Source organism: Patagioenas fasciata, chromosome 25, assembly GCF_037038585.1.
Source record: "Patagioenas fasciata isolate bPatFas1 chromosome 25, bPatFas1.hap1, whole genome shotgun sequence".
Classification (NCBI taxonomy): Eukaryota; Metazoa; Chordata; class Aves; order Columbiformes; family Columbidae; genus Patagioenas; species Patagioenas fasciata.
In genome coordinates this window covers 4,064,160-4,076,162 of record NC_092544.1, presented here as the reverse complement: position 1 = coordinate 4,076,162, position 12,003 = coordinate 4,064,160, and the positions used below count along the sequence as shown (strand labels likewise).

The following is a 12,003-nucleotide window of genomic DNA, read 5'->3' as shown; positions in this document are numbered from 1 at the left end:
CAACCGTCTCCATGCCTTCCCTTCCCCTCTGTTGCCACGGAGACAGCCGCCCGCTCCCCATCACCCCCGTGTTGCCGGGCGGTGGGGAGGACGAGCCTCCCTGGAAGCTGAGGTTGCCACGGCAACGCGCCGCTCCCTGTTGCTATGGCAACAGCCCCGCGCCTCATCCTCCTGCCCCGTTGCTATGGCAACAACATCCTTCCCACCCCATCCCACCCCCTCCGAAAAACGTACCATGGGGCAGGACCCCACTCGTGGACACGGCCCGGGGGACACGAAGAGGGGCCGGGGACGGGCAGGGGACAGGGCTGGGGACCCGGGCTGCGGCCGGGGGCAACGGGAGGGACCCGCCTGGGGACAGGAGCCCCGCCTGGCAGAGGGACACGGGGACACAGGGCCCAGGGCCCGGGCCCTTCCTCCCGCGGGTGGCCCCGTCCCGCCCCCGTCCCGCCCGCCCGTCCCCATGGCAGCCGCCGGGCCAGGCCGTGCCATGGCGGCGGCCGCGCTGTGCCTGGGCCGGGCCCCGCCGCCGCGGCCGCTCGTTGTGATCCTCGGCGCCACCGGCACCGGGAAATCGGCGCTGGCGCTGCAGCTCGGGCTGCGCCTCGGCGGAGAGATCGTGAGCGCCGACTCCATGCAGGTACGGCCGGGCCCGGCCTGCGGGGGAGCCGAGGAGGCCGCGGGGAGGCCCGGGCACCGGGAGGCGCCGCGACGGGGCCTGGGGAACGGGAAAGGCCGGAGTTAGGCCTGAAGGAGGCTGCGGCTGGGCCTGGGGACCGGGGAAGCGGGGAACTGGGCCCGGGATCCCCGGCGGGGCCTTGGGCCTGGCTGGGGGTGTTGGGAGGCGGCCCGGCCTGGTCGCGGGGGAGCAGCGGGGCCTGGTCGGGGCCCGCAGAGGCCCAGCCCCGCGGGGCTGTGCTTCTCCGAGGAGCCCAGGACCGTGGCCCGGTGCCTGTTGGGGACAACCCAGAGCACGGATCCTGCCGGCGGGGTGTGCTCCCGCTGTCCCTGTCCCGGTTTATTGTTAAGTGAGTGGTGTCACAGTCTCACCCCTGCTCTGGGGGTCTGGGGAAGCCATGCTGGCTTGTTAGCTCTGAGCAAGGCAGCACAACCGAAACTGCAGAGCTGGGTTTGCTCAGTCCCCCTCCCTTAACAATAAATTCACTTTTTAGAAGGAAACCAAAGCAAAGGTGTTAGAATTTTAGCCCACAAAAATCTACACGAAGGTGTAAGGAGCATTTGATTAAGGGAATGCAGCAGCTGGAGCCAATCTGTAGTCAGAATACCCAGGATTGCTCCAGATTGCGGATCTGCTGACACAGACCATGGATTTTGGGGGACTGCAGGGGACGTGGTGCGAGTCCTGCCTAAGAAACCGCAGCTGCGTTGAGGCCTTTGGGTGCACATTTCGGTTCTGGACGGTTCCTGCCTTGTGCCTCACGTCCCGGCTGGGAGCCCCGGGGAGGCAGCAGCGCTGGCTGGTGCCGTCTGTCCTTCCCAGGCCGTTTGGTGGACGCGGCGTCCATGCGGCTGGGACACGGCAGTGAAGGCGGGCGCTCCCCGCCTTGGTCACCAGCACAGGGACACCGATGAGATATGGGAAGGAATATTACAAATGATATTTGCTACTTGCCAGTGACAGTCTCTGTGGTCTTACGCCTTATTGCAAGTGGCAGTGCGGAATATATATCTATATAAATATATTACAGTCTGGGTCAGTAAACACCAAGGAGCTGAGCCTCATATTTTTAGTCCTGATTGCATTCGGCTACAAGAGCTTTGTCACGAGATGAAGATTTCAGCCACCGCGGGGATTTTGTTGTTGTTTGGCAGAATGTTTTCTCCCAAATCCACCTTTCACTGTTCTTTTTCTGTAATGCATGAACTTTCCATCAAGTTTAACGTATTAATTATGCTTTTAAGAAGGTGTTTTGTGCCAACAACATCCTTTGCCATTCGTGTTACTCAGCGCTCGACTCTCACTGTCCTGTGGCCACCGCCTGGTTTCCTGCACTGCGGCTGCTGATACCGGTCACTGTTTGTATCCTGGAGAGTTAGATTTAAAGGCTGTCTCTCCTGAATTTAAAACAGGTGTTTGGAAAGCTTTAATTTATTTTATGGGATGTTTTCCTTTAGCTCTTGGGGAAAGAGTGTTTGAGGTCTGAGCTGAATTGACAAAACCTTGGAGGGCAGAACGTTCACGTGAGATGCAGAAGCTTTGGTGCAGCCCTCGTGAACCAGCAGGCATTGCCAGCGTTGTGAACTCATAACTCCTAATGAAGGGCATGCTAACGAAGCTCCTGGACCCTGAGGTGGGACTGACTGTGGGCTGACTTTCTCCACAGACCCTGTCTGGGCTGGTGCAGCTTTTATTCAGCTGCTGTTAAGTTTCCGAGGTGAGTTACTCTGCTCTAGTGCCCGCGTCGGAAATGTCTCTGAGCAGAGCTCAACTAATACCGACCTTCCTGACCAAACAAGCCCCTGAGCTTATTTTCCTTTCTTTGTGCCCATTTGTGCACTGTGAACGCTGAGGTTCTCGGACCTTGCGGTGAGTGCCAGCCCAGCGTATGGCGGGCTTTAATACCAGGGCAAGCGCTGTTGACTCGAGCGATCCTGCGAACACGAGGCTCCTGCTGCATCCCGAGCTCTGCAGGCGTGGCTGGAGCTGATTGCTGTGCTGCGGATTCTCGCTTTGTGCTGGTGGGTGTTTTGGAGCGTGTATTTTGTGCTCTGGTTGTTTCAAGTCCCACTATGGGAACGCGGGCGCTGGGAGGACTCTGGCTGCAGGCGCCCAATGGCATCGGGGCTCGAGTGCCTCTTGTCCTCCTTTCCTTTTAATCTCATTCTAGCGTGACTGTGGAGCGAGAGCCGAGCAGCTCCATTACTTTTATCCCGTAAGGCAGTGTGTTTGCGGGGCAGCGAGGCGGGGGAGCCCTGTCTCTCAAGGCGCAGCCTGGAGCAGCTCACGTCGGCGCCTCCCCCACCACGCTCCAGTAACCCCTGTGCCCCGCTTAGGCGGCCAACTGGGGCTGCTTTCTCGCTGGCTTTGTTCCCGTGGAATATTGTCTCCTTGCTGCCACGCAGAGCTGGCTCCGGGTGTCCTCGTGGAAATGTCGCCGGGTTTTAAAGCTCCCGTTGCTCGTTCTCGACTGACAGCTGCCAGCGAGCGTGTCACCCACGGCCCCCTCTGTCCATTCATTGCCTGGCCCCGTGCGGGCTCTGCGGAGCTCTGACAAGCGCTGGCAGCGTTTTGGGCAGCTGCTGGGGCTGGAGCCAGGCTGGGGAAGGAGCTGGAGACCCCCGAGCCCACCTGTTCCCCGCACAGACGCCCCTCTATCTCCAGGGCGTTTTCGTCACGGCTCTGAGTCGCTGCGGTCGAATTACAGATTTAGCCGCTGCCTGCGTGCAGCTCAGGAGCTCTGCTTAATCTGGTGGCGTTTTAATCTTTCTTTTTGTCCTTTCTGTTGCTGTGAGTCGTCCCAGTGAGATTCCTTTAGGAGTAAATCATTCCCAGGGAAGCCAGGTGGGGTGAAGCTGGTCCCGTGTCCTCATTCCTGATGGAGCAGCGAGTGCGCAACCATCCCAATGCTGGTTTGCTGGAGCAGCCCATCCACTCCCGATCCCACTGTCCCTTCTGGATTTCGCAGATTGAAGTGGCCATGCTGTCTTTCTCCAGAGGCTGCTGTAGCACACATACATTTACCAGTTAGTGTGTCAAATCAGGACATCTGAAGAGCCTTTGCCGACGTCCTTCTCATGGCAGGGATCAGAGAGGGGAGTGAGTTGTGATCTCCTTGCACCCTGACCAGGTTTGGGTCTTCCGTGCTCATCTCCAGCTGGGAGATCCCTTGGCCCTTGTGAAATCTTCACGCTCTTCCTGGCCATAGGTGGCTCGGTCACTGTACTGCACAGCCGTCTTTTCACCTTTTTAGCCTGGAGAACAGGAGCTGAGGGGAGACCTTCTGATCTCTGAACTGCCTGAAAGGAGCTTGGAGCCAGGGGGGGTCGGGCTCTGCTCCCCAGGAACAAGCGCCAGGAGCAGAGGAAACGGCCTCAAGTTGCGCCAGGGGAGGCTGAGGTTGGATCTGGGGAACAATTTCTTCCCCAAAGGGCTGTGGGGCATTGGAACAGGCTGCCCAGGGCAGTGCTGGAGTCACCATCCCTGGAGGGTTGGACAGACGGACATGAGGTTCTCAGGGACGTGGGGCAGGGACAGGGGTGGGTTAATGGTTGAACTCAGTGACCTTGAGGGTCTTTTCCAACCAAAATGATTCTGCGATTCTGTAATACTGTGCTACCTGCACTCAGGGCGAGGACGATGCCTTTCCCCCTCTAGTGCCGATGGGGACAAAGGGACAGAATTTGGGATTGCGCATGAAACTGGTTGCAGAGCAAGGGTTTGGGAGAGCCCACTTTTCCCAGGCCACAGAACGAGGATCCTCATGGGCACCATTTCCTGGGGTTCGCTGTTTTTTTTGTGGTCTCCTGCCTCAGTTTCCCCACCCTTTAACAGGGGAGAGGGTGCTGGGAGCTGTGGGGCTGACGTGCCCGTGGTTCCAGCGGCAGAGGTGGGAGGACACCATCAAGGCTAAGCACCTTTCGTCCCCGGCTTGTATTCGGTGTCTCGGAGTCCTGCTGCTCCAGGCTGCCACTAATCTGTTTTGGGGCCTTAGAAAGCAACAAAGGCTTATCTGAGCCACGGGCTGAAAATAGAAGTGAGTGTCGGGAGGACGTCTCGGTGCGCGGCCCTGCCGGCAGCCAGCTGGTGGAAACCTTCTCTGGGCTTTGCCGGGTGCGTGTAAAAGGCCGCCTTTGTTTCCTTCCAGCCCACACACTGACACCGCATTCCTCCTCCTCTTGTTGCCAGATATTCAGGGAGGCTCTCGGTGTTTTAATCTCGGGCAGAACCTTGGGGGATTGGAGCCTGAACTGTAAATCCCGGCTCTGCCGGCACAGGGCACTGGGAGGCTCTGTATCGACTGGGATTTCAGGCAGACGAGTGGGAGCTGGAGGAGCCGGAGGGGCTGGCCTGGCCTGTGCCGGGGGGAGAGAAGGCGCTGAGCCAAAATTAGCTGAATTCAAAGCTTTTCGGTGCCACTGGAGACCTGTGTTGAGCAGCCTGGGTGATGGAAGGGGATCAATAGGCTGTAACCAGCCACGGGGCGCATTGGCACAGAGCTCCTGGGCCTCTCCTGCTGCTCCGGGCCCTGGCACAGCTGCAGGGCAGAAAGGAGAAGCATTTACTTGCCCTCCCGCTCCCCCCTCGCTTCCTGCCCCCAGGCCAGACTTTCTCCGAGAGGAACCCTAAACGGGGCTGGTCCTCGACCTCCAAAACCAAGTGCAAGAGTTGAGCAAGACAGGGAGTGTCTGCCGGGCTGCAGCCGGTTCAGCAGCTCTGGGCAGGATCCGGCTTCCCCCCTCCGCTGACCTCGGCTTGTCCTCACCTTCTGCCCGTGGGTCACCTCTGTGTCACCTTGTCCTTCTGTCTGGGACCAGGGGAGGCAGCGAGCGGAGGTCGTGCTGCAGCTGGAGCCTTGGCAGCTTCTCGGAGGGTTTTAGGGGAAAAATTGTTTCTGGAACCTCTGGCTGGGGTGGTTTCTGAGTGAAGGGGGAGGAAGTGTGTGCAGCTGTTTCCAGTGCCTCTTGTCCCCTGCACCGCTGTGTTGTGCTCCTCTCTAGCCCTGACAGGCTCAGTGAGAGCAGGAAGCAGGTGCTACGCCAGGATTTTGTGGTGTGCAAGGGCTGAGAGTGTTTGTGTGCCTTTAGGAGGCTCCATGGGGTTACGCATTGCATCCGGAGATCACTGTGTGTTATGAGAAGCAGTGATCATTGTCCCCAGATGAGACTGGACACTGTGCTGGAGAGAGGAACATCTGAGCTTTGAGCTGCAGCGGCAGCAGATGAGGAGCCGGGAGCTCTGTGTTTTGGAGCCGGGCTCGGCGGTTGACGCTGCCCGGGCTCTGACACCGCGCTCCGATCGCTCGAGCAGCCTTTGTGTCCAACCCGCGGGGTTGTATCAGAGCAGGGAAGCAGTTGCGAGCAGTCGGGCTCACGGTTCATCTCCTGTGGGCAGGGACAAACACCAGAGCGGCAGTTTGGGCAGGAGCAGGTGTTGGCGAGGTTCCTGCTGCCTCGCCTCAACAGGGCACGTGCCACTGTCTGCGCTGCCTGCGCTGCCTGCACTGCCTGCTGCTCCAGTGAGAGCTTGGGGGGTGACAGGGCCAGGCAGCAGCTCTGCCTGGGGCAAGGAGCGGAGGTTGGTGTGGGTTTCATGGGACGCAGAGGTGAATGATGGGCTCTTCTCTTCCCCAGGTGTACAAGGGCTTGGACATCATCACCAACAAGGTTTCTCCCCAGGAGCAGCGTCTGTGCAGACACCACATGATCAGCTTCGTGGATCCCCTTGTCTCCAACTACACGGTGGTGGATTTCAGAGACAAAGCTGTGGCGCTGATATCCTTTCACGCTGCAGCCTGCCCGGCCGAGCAGATACCGACTTTCCCCTTCCACAGCCAGGCCTGCAAGAGAAATCAGTGTTTGCGCTGGCCTTGGGCTGTCCACATCGCAACTGCCTCTGTTTTTCAGAGGATGCCACTGGCAAAGGGGCTTGGAGCTTCTTTGAGCAGCTGATGCTCAGGGCAGCCTGTCCTCAGGGCTGGGGACGATCTCTGCTGCACAGCAGCTGTGCTGAGCCACGTGTTGGCCTCCCAAGCCATCCTTGGGTGTCCCAAGGTTTTGGTGGCAGCTGAGAGAGGACAGTGAGAGACAAGGGACACCTTTGAGCCTGTCCTACAGCCTCCATGGGGCTGGGACAGTGGGGTCTGGGCTCCAGGCTGCCTCTCCCCACAGCCCCTCCTCCCTGCTGCACATCTCTGCTTCTTCTCCTTGACTCTGGCACATTGAAGATATCTTTGCCCGAGACAAGATCCCAATTGTTGTGGGAGGAACCAACTACTACATCGAGTCCCTGCTCTGGAAGGTCCTTATCAACACCCAGGTACTGCTGGAAAGCTGCCTGTCCCTCTAGAAAAGGGTAAGCCCCACTTTCAGGGCACGCTTCTTGTGACTGGGCATGGTGCTCCTCCTGCTAGAGTGAGACCCAAAAGCCCCTCACTCATCCTGTGTGTCTGGGGGATCATTTTGCGTGTCTTGGCCTTGCACAGGGATGGGTGGCTTGACTCAGGGCTACCTTGTGCCCTGCAGAAGTCCAGCACGTCCCCGAGGCCCGTCACCGACAGGAAAGTGGAACTGGAGCAGCTGGATGGTGTCGAGCTCCATCGTCGCCTGAGCCAGGTGGACCCGGAGATGGCGGCCAAGCTGCACCCCCACGACAAGCGCAAAGTGGCCAGGTGAGCTTGGGGTGCCAGGGCCCAGCACCCCTTCCTGAGGGAATCGCCTGCCTGGGAACATGGCCGGATGGGCTCTCCTGTCCCAGGTGGGTGCCCCTAACCCCTTAGCAAGGTTCTTGGGGACCTTGAAGGTTTTGGGGAGATCTCTGGCATCCAAGAGCTTTGGCCGTGCAACCCCCGGCTTGACCTGCCTTTGGGGTCTGGGACAGTTTGTGAACCGGGGCTGCTCCCGCTGCGGTGCCCCAGCAGCAGGGTTTATCTGGAGCTATTTAAAGAGCAAGCTGCTGTGCTGGCTGAGTAACATACCTGAGCTCTGTGGGAACAGCACGGCAGCAAGACCAGGCTTGCTGCTTCGACGGGCCCATCCCAGCCGAGCCCTGGCCTGGGGGGTGTAGAATGCCGCCCACCCCATTCGCACGGTGCAGGAGGACAGAGGGCTGGGTGCCCTGCGTGGTTTCCTCCACCTCCCCGGCTGTGCAGGACTGAGTACAGCACAGTAATGCTTCCAGAATTGGCAGCGTTGGCCCCTTCCCTTGCAGCCCTGCCCGGCTGGAAAGGGCAGGGCTGGAGCCAGAACCGTGTGCCCTGCGGGGCTTGTCCCTGTGCCAGGCAGGAGTGGGTGGCTGTGCTCTGGGCTCCTCGGGTGCCATTGCTGTGGTCTGCGCTGCACCCCCAGGACCTGGGTGTGCTTGGGATGCCGGGCACGGGACGGGTAGAAACCCCCCACATGAGAGGGTTGGATCGCAGCGAGTGTCTGCGGTTCCCTTGGCTGGAGCCCCCGGGGCTGCTGGGGAAATGGAAAAGCTCTTCCTCGCCCAGCCTCTGAGCTCTGTCTGTCTCTGCTCACAGGAGCCTCCAAGTGTTTGAAGAGACGGGGATCCCCCACAGTGAAATCTTGCACCAGCAGCAGGAGGAGGAAGGGGGGGGACCCTTAGGGGGCCCCCTGAAGTACCCACATTCCTGCATCTTGTGGCTCCACGCAGACCAGGCAGGTGAGAGCAGGCCTTGCTCAGCTCCTGCCCAGCTGAGCACACTGTTCCTGCCCCAGCCTCCTCCCTGAATAAGGCACCAATTCCTTTGGCATCGATTGCTGTGACGCAGGACTTGCTCCCGAGTGGACTGGGAAGCTGCCATGCCGAACCGCGTCCCAGCATGTTGTCCAGGGCATGGCTCTGAGCGGCTGAGCGTGTCTTGCTTTCCTCCTCCCAGCTCTGGACCAGCGGCTGGAGAAGCGGGTGGATGACATGCTGGCTGCGGGGTTGCTGGAGGAGCTGCGGGACTTCCACCGACGCTACAACCAAGAGAAGGTGGCTGAGAACCGGTGGGTGACAAGCCAGCTCGCTCTGTGCTCCCAGTCCCACCTGACAGACCCCTGCAAAGCCCACCCCGACTCCTTGCAGCAGCTCTGAGGTGTTGCTGCTCACAGCTCTTCCCTGGCAGCACCTGCTCCTTTGGCAGGGCCAGCAGACGGGATGGGGTCGATTTTTCCATGATTCCATGATTTTAAAGCTGACATGGGCTGGCACTGCAGGCACTGATCTGTGTTCCTGTGCGTGCCTCGCGTGGCTTGTCCCCTGAGCCATGGGCTTGTGTCACCTGGGGAGGTCTCTGCAGGGTGAGGTGCAGAGAGCTCGGCTCTTCTGGGGAGGGTTGGGGTCTCCCACTGTTCCGAAGGAGGTGGCCTTGACCCCTGCCTCTTGTCCTGTTCTCCAGGCAGGATTATCAGCACGGCATCTTCCAGTCCATCGGCTTCAAGGAATTCCACGAGTACCTCGTCAGTGAGGGGAATTGCTCACCTGAGACCAGTGCCCTGCTGCTGCAGAAAGGTGGGAGGAACACCCTGCGTGCCCTACGTCCCTCAGCCCCACGCAGCTCCAGGTGACACTTCCGGATGGTCTGAATTAAGCTCACGCCCAGGGCAGATCTTGTTGGAACTGAGCTGCACCTTTCTCTGTGCATTTTCCACTTCTGCCAGCCCAGAGGGGCAGAGACTCCTTTTTCAGTGCTTGGAATAATGAAACAGAATCACAGAATCATTTTGATTGGACAAAACCCTCAAGGTCGTCAAGTCCAACCATTAACCTCACTCAGGCACTAACAGGTATCCCTGAGAACCTCATCTATACATCTTTTAAACCCCTCCGGGGATGGTGACTCCACCACTGCCCTGGGCAGCCTGTTCCAGTGCCCGACAACCTTTTCCATGAAGAAATTTCCCCTAATATCCAATCTAAACCTGTCACGTGCCATTCTGGAGTGTCTGGACCGATGTGCTGTTAGAGGGGAGAGCTGCTCCGCTTCTCAGCGGAGGCCCCAGGGGGAATTGATCTGTGTCGAGGAGGGTTCAGTGTGAGATGGAGATGGAGGCTGAGAAAACTGCAGAGATGATAAAAGGCTTGAAAACAAGTCTGGTGCAGAAGGGACTTGTTGTGTCTGCTCAGGAGATGGTTACAGAGGGATATGATAAGTCTGGTGCTAAATATTGAAAGGTTTTACAGTGGTAAACTGTCTGCTGGGCCCACTGTGGGTAGGACAAGGAGTCCCCCACTGGAGCTGACCTCCTCTCACTCTGCTCCAGCCCAGCTTGCAGCGTTGCACTGACCTTTGTTTTTTCCCTTTAATTTCAAAGGGATCCAGGCCCTGAAACAGGTGACCAAGAAATATGCCCGGAGGCAGAACAAATGGGTCCGAAACCGCTTTTTGAGACGTAAGTGTCACATCCACCCACCGGGCTCTGCCTTGATTCCTTCCCACCTGTTTGGGTTGCAGAGCAGCCGCTCGGCCCTCCCGTGACAGCCCCCCCGGCACCGTCCCTGTTTGTCTTGCTGCAGCCTCTCTGCCCAAACGCTCAGGAAGCCAGAGCTCCTTCTTACAGCTTCTTCTGTACCCTTGGCTGCTGTCAAGGGAAGGTTTTCCTCTCCCAACAGAAGTGCCATCAGGATGGTTAATACCCCAACAGAACAAAGTGAGCAAAGGCTCAGCTGTCTGGTGGGCAGCAGTAGATCATAGAATCACAGAATTGTTTTGTTTGGAAAAGACCTTTAAGACCATCAAGTCCAACTGTTCCCCCACCCCTGGCACTGCCCCATGTCCTGAGAACCTCATGTCCGTGTCTGTCCAACCCTCTGGGGATGCTGACTCCGCCACTGCCCTGGGCAGCCTGTTCCAATGCCCCACAGCCCTTTGGGAAAGAAATTAGCCCAAATTTCCAATTTCCAATCTCCATTTGTGATGCTGAGGGTGGTGAGACCCTGGCCCAGGTTGCCCAGAGAGGTTGTGGATGCCCCATCCATGAAAACGTCCAATGTCACGTTGGACGGGGCTCTGAGCAACCTGAGCTGGGTGCAGGTGTCCCTGCTCATTGGGGTTGGACTGGATGAGCTTGGAAGGTCCCTTCAACCCAAACCATTCCATAATCATAGAATTATAGAATCATTTTGGTTGGAAAAGCCCCTCAAGCCCAGTGAGTCCACCTGTTAACCCACCCCTGGCACTGCCCCATGTCCTGAGAACCTCATGTCCGTCTGTCCAGCCCTCCAGGGATGGTGACTCCAGCACTGCCCTGGGCAGCCTGTTCCAATGCCCTACAACCCTTTGGGGAAGAAATTGGTCCTAAATCCAACCTCACCCTCCCCTGGCGCAACTTGAGGCCGTTTCCTCTGGTCCTGTCGCTTGTTCCCACGTCCCTGCAGCCTGTCCTGCCCATGGCTCCTGAGGGGCTCAGGGAAGGGGTGCCCAGCAGGGTCCCTCTCCCCACGCGCCCACACACGGTCCCTGTGCAGGGTGAGGATCCCGACTCCCAGCTGCCCTCCAGACAAGGAGCAGGAGGCCGTTGGCCGCTCTTGGCCTGTGCCGCGTTCGCTACGGTGGCCCAGAGCCAGCAGGACTTCCCCATCCCAGCCCCAACCTTGGAGCAGGGCCAGGAGCAGCAGCTGGGAGCCGGGCACTTGTTGAAAGGTGCTTGGTACGGGCAAAACAACAATAAAAATGTAAAAAAAATAAATAAAAATAAATAGGCAGGGAGAAACTGGAGTCAAAAGACAGGCTTTGAACGAGGCGCAAGAGCCGTCCTGGAGCCGTGTGCTCGGTGGCTGTGGCTCACCTTTCTGGTGGCAGGTGTGCTTCAGATCAGCTTGTTTGTGGTTACGGCAATAAAAAGCAGCACCTGCCGGCGCCTGGCACGCGGTGGCCTTTGATGGCTTTGTCCGAGCGGTGTGCCCGGCGTCTGCGGGCAGGTGGGGCTGATCTCTGATCCGGCCCTGGCTGGGCTGCGCTGAGAGCCCCGTGTCCTCACACCAGGCTGGGTGAGGCCAAAGGGGTGGCTTTGTCGCTGCGCCTTGTCACATCGAGACATGAATAAAGCATCTCTTGCTGTGGCCTGCTGCTGGGAGCCGGCAGCGTTGGCCCCTGCAGCCGCACAAGCAATTTCAGCTCTGATTTGGAGCCTGCACCCGCAGATTCCTCGTCCAGACTATGTGCCTGCCTCTCCTTGTAAGCTCGGTGTGATGGCTTTGTGCTTGGATCTGGCTTTTTGATCTTCTGTGGCCTCCCGTGAACCACAGCCGTGACGAGGTGTTTGCTGCTGTGATGGGCTGTTGGCATGCTCAGATTTCCTAATGCTCAGACAACCAGGAAGATGCTTGAGCTCTTGGCT

The 12,003-nt window shown here is 58.8% G+C and overlaps 1 protein-coding gene across 2 annotated transcripts in view; it reads left to right on the top strand.

Moving 5' to 3' along the window:
* The first annotated feature begins 445 nt into the window (after positions 1-445).
* The window catches only part of TRIT1 (tRNA isopentenyltransferase 1), a 16,866-nt gene continuing 5,308 nt past the window's right edge, over positions 446-12,003 (top strand). For both annotated transcript variants that reach the window (XR_011735699.1, XM_065857392.2), the window contains exons 1-8: positions 446-640; positions 6,313-6,455; positions 6,901-6,997; positions 7,204-7,349; positions 8,199-8,341; positions 8,559-8,670; positions 9,063-9,175; positions 9,979-10,056. Coding sequence is in view for 1 of the 2 variants with exons in the window: in XM_065857392.2 (XP_065713464.1) it covers positions 464-640; positions 6,313-6,455; positions 6,901-6,997; positions 7,204-7,349; positions 8,199-8,341; positions 8,559-8,670; positions 9,063-9,175; positions 9,979-10,056 (1,009 nt within the window). In the remaining variant the exon portion in view is untranslated. The remainder of the gene's footprint in view (positions 641-6,312; positions 6,456-6,900; positions 6,998-7,203; positions 7,350-8,198; positions 8,342-8,558; positions 8,671-9,062; positions 9,176-9,978; positions 10,057-12,003) is intronic.